The sequence below is a fragment of the Xenopus tropicalis genome, chromosome 2 (genome assembly GCF_000004195.4).
Source record: "Xenopus tropicalis strain Nigerian chromosome 2, UCB_Xtro_10.0, whole genome shotgun sequence".
In the NCBI taxonomy this organism is placed as follows: domain Eukaryota; kingdom Metazoa; phylum Chordata; class Amphibia; order Anura; family Pipidae; genus Xenopus; species Xenopus tropicalis.
In genome coordinates this window covers 156,129,189-156,143,478 of record NC_030678.2, presented here as the reverse complement: position 1 = coordinate 156,143,478, position 14,290 = coordinate 156,129,189, and the positions used below count along the sequence as shown (strand labels likewise).

Sequence of the window (14,290 nt, the reverse complement as noted above, 5' to 3'; positions counted from 1 at the left end):
TTCCCTTTTCTCTGTAATAATAAAACAGTACCTGTACTTGATCCCAACTAAGATATAATTACCCCTTATTGGGGGCAGAACAGCCCTATTGGGTTTATTTAATGGTTAAATGATTCCCTTTTCTCTGTAATAATAAAACAGTACCTGTACTTGATCCCAACTAAGATATAATTACCCCTTATTGGGGGCAGAACAGCCCTATTGGGTTTATTTAATGGTTAAATGATTCCCTTTTCTCTGTAATAATAAAACAGTACCTGTACTTGATCCCAACTAAGATATAATTACCCCTTATTGAGGGCAAAACAGCCCTATTGGGTTTATTCAATATTTAAATGGTTTTTGGCAGAGATAAGGTCTGGAGATCCAAATTACAGAAAGATCCCTTATTCGGAAAACCCCAGGACCCGAGCAATCTGGATAACAGGTCCCATACCTGTATTAGACTTACTCATCAGGCAGAATTTAGGGTTGCAACCTGTCCAGTTTAGATCTTGAGGTGCCAGTTTTTTAGAGGGCTGTCTGGATCACAAACATAGGAGGCATTTACTAACATTCGTATTTTTTTTTACGATTTGTGCACTTCTTCAGATTTTCAAATTTTTTTCGTGTCAAGTTTTTTTTGCTGTGGTTTTTAATAACTGAATAGACATTCATGCTATTTGAAAAAAGTGAGTTTAGTCGTGGTAAAAACAAAACACAAAACTGTCTGGTTTAAAACATAAAGAATTGAATCTAAGTAATGCAATAACCACGCCCAGAGTCATAACCCTGTCACTGCCCCACCACTTAATTTGTTGTAATGCCATGAACAGTAGGGTAACTTCAATACAACCCACCACACTACCCAGCATCATGAGTGGGCTGTGGGGGCGGTAGGGGTGGTAGGTGGTGGGAGGGAGTGTCAAGTTGAATTTTCAAATGTAGATAAATGTAGGTAAACGCACCTCTCTCTTAATGGCATTATTTGCAGTGAATTTGTCACAGTTATCACATGATCTGAATTCTCCCCCCCCCCCCAAAAAAAAATTATTTTTGGTACACAATTAAACAAACCCTTTCCACAAAGTCACCTAAGGTGTCACGGAAGGGGGTCACACCGCCTCCTGTTGACTTTAATGGAAGCCACCTGACTTGCTGGCACAGATGGTTTCCATGATAGTGAATGTGATGTAGCACAAGCTATTTCAGATGTTTCTTTTCAGACGTGTAACATGCCCCATGTGACACAGAATTTTGTCCTAATCTCCTTCTACTCTCTACTAGAACACACTGTTCCAAAGAAGCCTCAGTTCTCTTCTTTTCTACACGAATACATGTCCCCAAAGCTTTAATACAGAAGGTTGAATAATGTGCAAATCCTGCATAAAACAAGTAATTGAATTTTTTGATCAAGAGCAGGATACATGTTTAAAGGAGAAGGAAAGGCAAAGTCACTTGGGGGTGCCAAAATGTTAGGTACCCCCAAGTGACTTGAATCGCTTACCTTCTGCCCTGGGTTGGTGCCCCTGTACGGAGAGAACAGCACCTGCCCGGGGTACCTGCAGCGAGCGCTTCCTCCTTCCTGTATAGCTGCGCATGCGCAGTAGAGTGAATAGCGGAACTTTAACAAAGAAGTCAGCTTTTCACTCTACTGCGCATGCGTTTGTCCGGGACAATTGGCTAGCGAGCGAATAGGAAGAAGGAAGTGCTCGCTGCAGGTACCCCCGGGCTGGTGCTGTTTTCTCCTAACAGGGGCACCAGCCCGGGCTAGAAGGTAAGCGATTTAAGTCACTTGGGGGTGCCTAACATTTTGGCACCCCCAAGTGACATAGCCTTTCCTTGTCCTTTAAACTAGGGAGGCAATGGGACACCATGACTAGAGGAAGAGCCCTCACTGAGAGAGATAATACAACTTAAACTGGCCATACACTCACCCATATAATCATGCAAAACTACATTTTATACAATTTCCGTACCGTGTGACCTCCGGATTATTGTCCCAATAATTTTCATTCCATGGCAACTGGTCATTTAGTCAGTAGGACAGGTTAGAACATTTCAGCTGGATAGTGATAAAATCTGTAGGTCCCTCAAGGCTATCTTATAATAGCCTTGAGAAACCTACAGTGTATTTTCAGGACATAACTTTTGTATGATTGGTATCTGCCAACTATCTCATGTTCAGAACAGCCCTGATTTGTTATTTTTAGGGATTTAACCTAATAAATGAATGAATGTTAGTTTTAGATCCTTGCATTTAAACGTATGATCGATATCTGAACATTAGTCGGAAGAAGACTTAAATCTAAACATGTATAGCCAGCTTTATTCACTCAGCTTTGCCTGCCCAAACTTATCTGATTCTATCTGTCACTTGTTATCAATACAGATTGTGGCAGTTCCGTTGCTTTATCTCCTGGAAACACGTGTAATAAAAAAGCCTTCACCTCCTTCCAAAGTAACCAATGTGGGAGCGCTGTGCAGTTCCTTGAGGGGTTCTATAACAAAGGGCACGATTGAACTCACTGGATACACAGACAGGCCCTTTGCCCAGAGCTTGGATAATATTATTTTCTCTGCCTACACACATATACCCTTCAATAGCATTGTGTGTATGCGCTGGAAAGCAATTCTGGAATACCTCATGTAATGGGCCTACTGAGGGCAGAAGCTTTGGGAGGCAGGATGTTTATTCCCACGTTTTTCATTTTTTCCTGTGGAAACATCCAATTCCTGGTATAATTAAGTTCTTTATTTGTACTATACGGTGATACTGCACTTTCCTACGTACTTACCCTATCTCTGGCACTGCACAAGCAAAATTACAAGGAATGCACAACATCCACAATATTTGGATTTAGCCAAAGGCCTCCAATGCTTAGAAACAGATATGGACTAATCGGAATCCTAACTTATATATTTAAATTTGAATACAGTCAAGAAAACCCACATTACCAAACATTGTCCTTTCCCTGATTAAGGCAGCATCAGCCTTTTTAATTGTGTGGAAGTGTTTATTCATCATTAAATGTACTTTTGGAATGATGTAGAGAGTGATATTCTGAGACAGTTTGCAATTGGTTTCCATTGTTTATTATTTGTTTTTCGGCTGTTCTCCAGTTTGGCATTTCCACGGCTATCTGGTTCAATGACCCTAGCATTGGTTGGAAGAAGAAGCTGGAATATGATCAGGAGACGGTCTGAATAGAAAGGTGAGTAATACAAAGTAGTAATAACAATAAAATTGTAGCCTCCCAGAGCATTTGTATTTTAGATGTTGGGTCAGTGGCCATTTGAAAAGCTTGAAGAAGGCAGAAGTCAAAGGCAAAAATTCTAAACTATATAAAAAAGAAAATATTAAGCCTAATTAAAAATTAACTTAGAATTAGCCATTCCATAACATACGAAAAGTTAACCTAAATGGAAACCACCCCTTTGAGCCTCTGTACAAAATGATAGCCTGTGGTACACATGCCAGTAAATCAAAGGGCGCCTTTAACAAGCGAAAGGATTGACAGGCATTTGGCAAGACATTTAGAGATATTTAGAGGCACATGTTGTACTGGAGCCCTAGGGCCCAAATTCCAATGGTGATGATGCTTTGTAATGCCTGCCCTACAACAGCTTAGAAACACATACAGTACCCACTCCCCCCACCTAGGAAAGCCGAAATGACTTCCATGAACAGGTTGCTAAAAGGCATTTTTTTTTTTGACATCGTGAACTGAGTGACATATAAAAGGATGTGACAGCGAATGGAAGGCCACACACTAGCCATACACATACAGGAATCCTCAGCATACTTGCAAGAGTTCTATAGCGTGAGTCTCTAACAAAGGGCAATAAGAAGGGCAAGAGAAGTGCTAAAAATCTTCATATAAACAAGGAATTTTGACAGAGGAGCAGCTGCTGGGCGGTCTCTGCTAGTGATCTCTTGCTTCAAAGCCCTCATTATCCCATTACTACATGTATTTAAACTGATCATTCATTGATCTAGGCTTAACATAGGGCAGATCTGCCCATCTGTCCCAGAGGCAGTGAATTATTGGCCAATGTCTTGTTAGATCACTAATGGAGTTATTTTAGCCAATGGCCACTTAGGGGTACAGTTATATAAGGAATTTTACCTACCAGAACCTTATCATATATAACAAGACTCAGAGATAAGGTAGTTTAGCAGAAAACGGCTGCTTTATTGTAAGTCAAAACTACAGTCTTGGGAAGTGTTCAGCCACACAGAATAACATGTATCACAGAAGGCTTCAAACGTGGCTTTACAAGTAACAGCTTTTATAACAATTACAAATTACACAAAGTCACTAGTAAGAATCCTATAGGTTATTGCTAACCCACCCAAAGAATCCCATTGGCCCAATCTAGCCCACCCCAAGAAGTTCTGCATTGACAGCATATACACCAACACAACACAGCAGGGCAGAGATAAGGATAATAAGGCTTTTTGTCAACTTTTTGTTCTGTATGTCTTTAACCTATAACACAGAATGGTTTATGTATATCTATTATGTATATAACACCTCTGTATTACTTAATATATTTGCAAATAAAGTATCCAAATATATTTTACCTGTCTTAGTCTGTCTTTCAGGTGACACCTATGGAGGCCTTAAGCCAGTCTGGACTGATAGCAGAGGGCGACTCTAAGATTCCATAAACGGTTATCACTTAATATAATGGTGTAGGCCTTTTGGACTCAGGTGTCCCTTCAGAACTTACCCATCATCAGTGAGTGTCTCCATCAGTTGTTTTATTAAATAAATGTAATTTTTTAATGAATTGATTGTAAGTACATTTCTTGGTACTCATAAGACTCCTACTTCCTTTCTGAAAAATAAACAGAAATCCTGTCTTGCTTTGTGGCAGGAATAATATGTATACACCTGAATTTGGAATTTTGAGAGATATCTATATATATGAGCCTGTAATATTACAGAGTAGAGTTGCCATCATCTTGGAATCCAGACAATAATGTCACAAGGATGGGATAAATCACATCGGGGAAAAAGATGATATTTACAGGCAGGGCAATGATGTCAGTGGGTGGGATAATGACACAGTAGGAGGGGATGGGTATAATACTGGGACTTGGGATTTGTCTGGGTTCCTTGGTGCTTTGCGCCAGACAACCTGTGTAACAAATGAACTCTCCAAAAGAACAAAGAGTAAACACATATCAAATATAAGGTATGATATAGGATCCCTTATCCAGAAACCCATTATTTAGATAGCCTAGAAAGTCCATTTTGAGCAAATAATTCTTGAAATGATTTAATTTTTCTCTATAATAATAAAACAGTAGATTGTACTTGTTGGTAACTAAGCTGCATGAATCTGTTTTGGTAGCAAACAATCCTATTGGGTTTATTTCATGTTTAAATGATTTTTAGCAGACCTAAGGTATGGAGATCCAAATTACGGACACCCCCCAGTCCCAAGCATTCTGTATAACAGATCCCGTATAAGTATAAGAAGTTGAAAGGGGAGAAATTTTTGTGACACCGATACCACTTCAGACTTGCTGGTCTCTAACCAGTTGTCCCCACTCTTTAAACCAGTGGTTGCACTGGCAACTTCTTCCAACCTAATTGACCAACACTGCACATTCCACTCCACAAGCCAATCAAATTTTCCATTTAAAATGCAATAATGTGACAGCGACCTTCAAGGGACACTCTGCATACAAATGATGCTGAATTCTCACCAAACATGTCCGAATGATGAGCCAACCCTGGAACTGTGCTTGGTCAGCCCATAAGCAGCATGAACTTCACACAAGTACATCCGTTTTCCTAAAGCTAATTAAAGTGGCTTTAATAATCCCTATTGAATAGATATTGCTGAATGGAGGGTGTTATCATATTTGGAAAATGAGAAAATTAATGAACTGGTTATACAAAACATAATTAACTGATAGTAGTTAGGAAAAGCCATTATCCTTCTCTCGGGAGGATTTACAGTTGTGATGAACAGAAAAAAAAAATTTCAATGAAATTTCGATTAACCCTTTTTGCCACAGAACTGTGCCGGCTGAGGAAGGAATGTGCAATATGAATAATAAGAATGCTATTGCATGAGCCATGAAATCCATATATATATATATATATATATATCTATAGAGTAGCTGTATTATTTTGGGACTGCACCCAGGCTCCCTTGGACCTACTTATACGTGAGTGCCTGTCTTCTTGCAACATATATATATATATATATATATATATATATATATATATATATATAAAACTGCCTATGTCTATATACTAACATACTTTTTAGGGACTGAACCCCCAAGGCTCCTTTGCTGGTTTCTGGTACTTGCCTAGGGCAAAACCATTTGGGAGAAGAGGGGCAATAACTCTTACAGATTTAAGGGGTAATGGTGTGGTGGGACCATAAGGAGATTTCCACTCTTGCCTTGGTGACAAAACTCAGCCCAGTTCTACCTCGCTATATCAGTAAAATATAGCCCCATGCTTAAGCAATCATTATGCATATATATTGTGTTATTTTGTGTTATTACTTTAGTTTTGAAAGCAAATTTGTGTCATGTGACCAAAGAAAATTAGAATTGATCGATACGCAATTGGGGTCATTTATAAACACTGGGCAAATTTGCATCTGGGCAGTAACCCATGATAACCAATCAGGTATTTGCTTTTATTACTCAACCAGCAGGGGGATGAAAAAGCTAATCATTGATTGGTTCCTATAGGTTACTGCCCAGGTGCCAGTGTGTGCAGTCTTTATAAATGACCCCCAGTGTGGGAGGAACCACTGACAACCCTCCAATGGCCTATCAACAAGTTCTTTGTTTTCTGTACGGTATGCTTAGAACAGTAACTATACAAACAGAACTGGGGGTTAAGAAAAGCAAGAATGTACAGGGCACACAAAGGAAGGCTTGGGTTTTCAAACCGTAGTTAGCAAGTGTTTGTTTGAACCATAGCTAGTTAGAATGTGTATGTACTATAGGCCAGTGCTGTCCAACTGGCGGCCCGCGGGCCGCATGCGGCCCGCGACCCCCCTCTGTGTGGCCCCCCACCTGTCTGGCTGCTTTGATGGCTTCCTCTTGTGTAAGCTTTAAATGGTATCAGTACTGTGATTAACTGCCCCCCCTGCATGGTTCTCACCTCAGATTCAGGCTGTAATCAGGCTGTATTGTTTAAATATGTAATCCCCTGTGTTGTTCACACCTTTTAATCTCTGCATTGTTCACCCCCTGCAGTGTTCACACCTCAGGCTCAGGCTGTAATCACCCCCATTGTTCCCCTGTTCACACCTCAGGAGCAGTAGAAACCCACAAATAATCCCTGCACACTACAAAAAGAAAATATACTGAGGTGGTACTGCAATTAAAAAGTTTTTTAATATATAGTTATTGTGCAGACTGTAGGAGCAGTGCCAGCATTGTGTCACTGTATGCTGCCTGTGTGTGCCATACACACAGGCATCATAGGGCAAGCAGAGTATGGCACACACAGGCAGGGTAGGGAAGGCAGAGTATGGCACACACAGGCAGAGTATGGCACAAACCAGCCAAGTATGGCACACAGGCAAGGTAGGGAAGGCAGAGTATGGCACACACAGGCAGGGTAGGGCAGGCAGAGTATGGCACACACAGGCCAAGTATGGCACAAACCAGCCAAGTATGGCACACAGGCAGGGTAGGGAAGGCATAGTATGGCACACACAGGCAGGGTAGGGAAGGCAGAGTATGGCACACACAGGCCAAGTATGGCACAAACCAGCCAAGTATGGCACACAGGCAGGGTAGGGAAGGCAGAGTATGGCACACACAGGCAGGGTAGGGAAGGCAGAGTATGGCACACACAGGCAGGGTAGGGAAGGCAGAGTATGGCAGGTTTTTGCTGTACTACAACCATTAATATGGGTATGGTCATGTGATAACATGGGTGTGGTTTCAAGTGGGTGCGGTTTCAAAAAGGGGAGTGGTCAAAACTGGCTTCCATTATCGGCCCTCCACCACGTAGGTCGGAAAAATTTCGGCCCTTGGTACAACAGAAGTTGGACAGCACTGCTATAGGCCATCTACAGCCAGGCCGTAAGCTTCTAGCAAACCCCAGCTGTCCCTCCCTTCGGCTCAGCACCTGTCCCTCCTCCCTTGTCCCCCACATTTTGCTCAAACAATCATAATAGAAACCCCTTGTAAGTTAAGGAACTTGAAGGGTTTCGGGAAAAACCATGTAAGATGAAGTATTTCTTAAATAAGAAAAAGTTTGTAACCTTTTTTTTTAATTCGAGAAAGCCTGCCCCACTAACATTTTTCTCCGACACAAAGGGTTTCCTTTATGCCTTGAGTTAAAAGGCTCTAGGAATCCTGAAAAATGGTTCTGGGATTTGATTTTTTCCCAAATTGAATCCTGATAGAAGTGCCAGTTCATTATTCCATTTCTACATCTGCAACTACTAAGTTAGTACAGGTATGGGATCTGTTTTGTGGAAACCCATTATCCAGAAAGCTCCGAATTATGGAAAGGTCATCTCCCATAGACTCCATTTTAATCAATTACATTTTTTAAATTGATTTTCTTTTTCTTTGTAATAATAAAACAGTAGCTCATAGCCGATCCCAACTAAGATATAATTCATCCTTATTGCAATCAAAACAATCCTATTTGGGATTTCCATGATTGTTTTGTAGACTTAAGGTATGGAGATCCAAATTATGGAAATATCCCTAATCTGGAAAACTCCAAGACAGAGCCTGGATAACAGGTCCAATACCTGTACTTGCATGATGGGCAATTAGAACACACACATATGTGAAAAAGCATTTTCAGCTAAAATGAATCATGACCCCATAAATGTGTAAATACACACACACACACACACACATGTATATATGCATAGGGAATAATGTACCCCCTACTATACAATAGGTGTATATACACAAAGAGGTGACCTCTAATATCCTCATATTTTACAAGGGGGGGGGGGGGCACATGTTTTTTTTATTATAATACACAAGTTTCAGCGAGAAATGTGACACGCGTGACACAAATCACATCACTAAGCACCAGTTATAACTGATGATATCACGGATTTATAAGGATATAATTTACAGGCTGTTCATGGCTCTTATTATTATTGTACATATATTATTGCATTTTAAGTCTTCAGTATCATTTCTTTTTCTCTGTATTATCCAGCTTACCTGTCCAAGCATATCAGGAGCAATGGGAATAGTTGGCCAGATCGCAGAATAGGCTCCAAAAAATACCAGCCACATCAGCATGCTGCCCCAAACTGCCAGGTGACTGAACTGAAACAGGAAAATCATGTACTGTCATTGTGCAATACCCAGTGTGCCATAACCAACCCCATCATTTGCCTGTCTCTTTTTAACTATGGCTCCCTAATACGCTGCAGGTAGGCCTGGACTGGCAACCTGTGGATTCTGGCAAATGCCAGAGGGGCTGCTGTAAGGTGCCATAGACAGTCACTATTTATTGGGCTGGGGGGTGGGGGGGCTGTTTGGGCCTATTTAGAACATCGTAATGATCATCATCGTAATTATATTTTTTTGTATAGTGCCAGCAAAACAAGAGTAAGGGATACACAATAAAAATAGCATTAGAGACCCCTGCTCACAACAGCTTATACTAAATAATGATATAAATCTCACACCGATCATATCTGGCTATAGCTACCAAGAAAAAAGTTTGGTCTCTTACCTTTGTCCATGCCGTGGTCTCCAAACCAGCTTTCAAACAGACTGTCACTACAACGTACTGTAAATACAAACAGAGTAACAAGAATTCAGCCATCTTGAATATTTAAAGTTGAGTAAATGTAGGCCTGTAAAGTCTATGTACTCACAGTGTAAACAATGTTTCCAACAAATAAATAGTCTGTAACCTGTCCATTGGTAAACACAGCATCTGAAAAAAAAAACCAAAGAATTAGGGATCATTTGATAAAGAATTCCCATAATGCAGTTTTAATTCCAGAAGTTCAGCATCATTTGCACCAGATACCAGAGGTGTAAAGACAGGGTTGAACTGATGTGTGCAAGGCCCAACTGGGTTGCTACCCCAGGGGCCCCCACCCCCCTCTGGGGCCTTTGCCAGGCCTTCCCCCTTATTCTTACTTTTGCCACAATCAGGGGAAGGAGGGCAGCGAGGAGGGCCCTGGGGCCCATCAGGTTTTCTCCCAGTATCCCACCCAGTCCAACCCTGGAGACTAGTAAATTAAAAAAGGGGTTGTTCACCTTTAGATTAACTTTTAGTATGCTGTAAAGAATGCGATTCTGAAATAATTTGCATTTCATTCTTCATTTTTTATTATTTGTGGTTTTTGATTTATTTAGCTTTTTATTCAGCTACTCACCAGTTTAAAATTCTAGCAGATATATGGTTGCTAGGGTCCAAATTACCTTGGCAAATAAGATACTGGAATATAAATAGGAGGGGGTCTGAATAGAAAGATAAGTACAGGTATGGGAAAAGGGAATCATTTAACCATTAAATAAACCCAATAGGGCTGTTCTGCCCCAATAAGGGGTAATTATATCTTAGTTGGGATCAAGTACAGGTACTGTTTTATTATTACAGAGAAAAGGGAATCATTTAACCATTAAATAAACCCAATAGGGCTGTTTTCCCCCAATAAGGGGTAATTATATCTTAGTTGGGATCAAGTACAGGTACTGTTTTATTATTACAGAGAAAAGGGAATCATTTAACCATTAAATAAACCCAATAGGGCTGTTCTGCCCCCAATAAGGGGTAATTATATCTTAGTTGGGATCAAATACAGGTACTGTTTTATTATTACAGAGAAAAGGGAATCATTTAACCATTAAATAAACCCAATAGGACTGTTCTGCCCCAATAAGGGGTAATTATATCTTAGTTGGGATCAAGTACAGGCACTGTTTTATTATTACAGAGAAAAGGAAATCATTTAACCATGAAATAAACCCAATAGGGCTGTTCTGCCCCCAATAAGGGGTAATTATATCTTAGTTGGGATCAAGTACAGGTACTGTTTTATTATTACAGAGAAAAGGGAATCAGTTTTAAAAATTAGAATTATTTGCTTATAATGGAGTCTATTGGAGATGGCCATAATTTGAAACTTTCTAGATAACAGGTTTCCAGATGAGGGATCCCATACCAGTAATAAAAAGTAACAATAACAATAAAATTGTAGCTTCAAAGAGCAATAGATTTTTGGCTGCTGGGGTCGGCGACCCCCTTTTGAAAGCTGGAAAGAGCAAATCATTAAAAAAAACTATAAAAGATACAAAATGAAGACCAACTGAAAAGTTGCTAAGAACCAGCCATTCTACAGCATACTAAAACTTAAAAGTGAACCACCCCTTTAAGCAAATATTCCCTTGATCCTTCAAGGAAAGAGATGATAATTATATGTCCTTCAGTTGTGAGATCCTGGTAGGCAGCAACAAGAGCCTACAGAGATTTATGCAAAAATGGTGCAAAGTTTTCTACTGGTCTAAAAACTTATAGCAACCAATCAGCAGTTTACTTATTATTTTTGTACCCTGTAAAGGTGCAAAACTCAATGGAGTCTGATTCCATCTTACTGCACTTGAGCAGCTAACTGCTTATTGGTTGCTATGAGCTACAAGGCTTGGACTGGGTTTATGCATAACTCTCTGTCATCCTGCCCTTTTATATCATAAGTCTATTCCTCCTCTTTTGTTCAGAGTTGGACTGAAGTACCCAGGGCCCACCGGGTACCAGACTTATGGGCCCACCCCCAACTACTGCTGCTCCCCCAGTGCCCCAGCCACTGTCGCTCCCACTGCACTATTTACTACATAGTCAATTGTGCCAGGGGAAAAAAAAAAAAAGATGGCTGTGCATTCCACAGTGAAACGCACAGCCATCTTCATTTTTTGCTTGAATCTTTCTGATGTTGCTGATTGCTGGCTTGCAGGCAGGTGGAAGGGCTAAACAGGGTTGGGGCCAACCAGGATTTTTCCCAGTATCCAAGTGGGCCAGTCCAACCCTGCTTTTATTGCTAGCGCCCTATAAGGAGTGCACTAATGGAGGGTGTTCCCACTGCACAACATATACACAGGAACGAGTATCACAGTTCCATACAGTTTTAATGTTCACTTTTCAGGCACTGTCCCTGTAAATAGGAATAATTGGCAACTATGTTTTGGTCTTTTTTGCTGTAATATTATTTTTACTGTAATATCATTGTAAAGCTCAGTATAACCGTAAGTGACATATAATTAAATGATGATGATGGCAAGAGTAGCCAGAGTAATATCTGCCTATATGCTTAGCTAAATATTTATAGGAAACCAAAGTGAAAGTTAAAAAAAACTCCTTATAAATAGGTTATATTTTCCCCTTTCATACTCTAGTGCAGAAGCCTCAATAAAATGTTCTGCCAAGTTTACAGACCTGGGGGAATCATAGTTATTTTACAGGTAACGGATTGGGATATCTAAGTTAGACTCATAAAATCTTGTTTCACATAGAAATCCCAATGAAAAGAAAATGGTCAGGTTCATACACACTGAATATAAATCTCAGGTACACGGTAATACCCTTGGGATTATAAAATACATACATTTTAAACATATTTCATTGCCAGTTTGGCACTGAATAGCACTGGGGAATTCAGTAGAAATATGTTGGATAGGGATACAGCAAGGCCAGAAGTACCCAAAACATTGGGCTGGTCCCACAGGGAACCCAAATCATTGGATAGGAGGGCCAGGTCTGAAGAGCACTTTGGGGTAAATGCTTACATGGTGCTCTGGATATTCCTGCCACTATAATAGCCTGAATGCCACAGTGCACAATAGTGCAGGGGCATTCCCTCAACAATTTGAAAATCGGTAATGTATCAAAAATACAAGGATCAGTCAATAAGGACACAACTGTATCAAAACTAAAGGGTGCAAAAGCCCCTTACTGCTTGTAGGGCTTTTTATTGTCTAGGGTATTGCTGCCAGCTGCAACTATTAGGAGTAGCGTTGTGGGCACAAGATGGCCCTGTCTTTACTGCAGCCAATAGGGCAAGCAATAAGTAGAGGGCTCTGTTTTGGCCCACATCTGCTGGCACTTACTAACTTGCCTTATCCAGCCACCCATAATAACCACAGTGATGCCAGTGCAGGCAGCATTGTACCAATAGCTAATCCATGTATCTGTGCTCTGCGCAGAGACCTGTGTTACTTTTTTCAAAGGGCAAGGCAGGGCACAAAGTAGAAAGCAGATTGCGCACATTTTTGCAAAAAAGGACCACCATAGAGCCATTTGATCTACTACTTACTCATATTAGAGGCAATAACTGGTAGCCGTACCTGACCTTTTATGGTGTACTTAGCAACGGATAATAACAAAAAAATACGTTTTACAGTAATTTGTGTGTTCCAAGTATTTATAAAGAAGGATTATGGACACTGTGGTGATCCCTAACATTGAGAGCCCTGAATAGGTCTCTCCCGAGTCCCAAAAAATCTATTACTTACTCCTAGAAACCACTGAAAGCCCAGCTGGAAGGCCATTTGGGCGAGAATTTGGGTAAACACTTTTTTATAGATAATCCATGAAACTATTGCCAATACAGGTATGGGACCCATTATCCAGAATGCTCGGAACCTGGGGTTTTCTGTATTTCAGATCTCCTACCTTAAGTCTACTAAAAAAAGTATTTAAACAGTAATTAAACCCAAAAGGATTGTTTTGGCTACAATATGGATTACTTGTATCTTAGTTGGGATCAAGTACAGGTACTGTTTTATTATTACAGAGAAAAGGGAATCATTTAACCATTAAATAAACCCAATAGGATTGTTCTGCCCCCAATAAGGGGTAATTATATCTTAGTTGGGATCAAGTACAGGTACTGTTTTATTATTACACAGAAAAGGGAATCATTTAACCATTAAATAAACCCAATAGGGCTGTTCTGCCCCCAATAAGGGGTAATTATATCTTAGTTGGGATCAAGTACAGGTACTGTTTTATTATTACACAGAAAAGGGAATCATTTAACCATTAAATAAACCCAATAGGGCTGTTCTGCCCCCAATAAGGGGTAATTATATCTTAGTTGGGATCAAGTACAGGTACTATTTTATTATTACAGAGAAAAGGGAATCATTTAACCATTAAATAAACCCAATAGGATTGTTCTGCCCCCAATAAGGGGTAATTATATCTTAGTTGGGATCAAGTACAGGTACTGTTTTATTATTACACAGAAAAGGGAATCATTTAACCATTAAATAAACCCAATAGGGCTGTTCTGCCCCCAATAAGGGGTAATTATATCTTAGTTG

General features: G+C 40.1%; 1 protein-coding gene across 3 annotated transcripts in view; it reads right to left on the bottom strand.

The window, feature by feature from the left end:
- The window catches only part of atp8a2 (ATPase, aminophospholipid transporter, class I, type 8A, member 2), a 379,342-nt gene that overhangs the window by 86,296 nt on the left and 278,756 nt on the right, over positions 1–14,290 (bottom strand). For all 3 annotated transcript variants that reach the window (XM_031897248.1, XM_012957935.3, XM_031897249.1), the window contains 3 exons: positions 9,838–9,899; positions 9,693–9,749; positions 9,173–9,280 (listed from right to left, as the gene is read on the bottom strand). In XM_031897248.1, the coding sequence (XP_031753108.1) occupies positions 9,173–9,280; positions 9,693–9,749; positions 9,838–9,899 (227 nt within the window). The remainder of the gene's footprint in view (positions 1–9,172; positions 9,281–9,692; positions 9,750–9,837; positions 9,900–14,290) is intronic.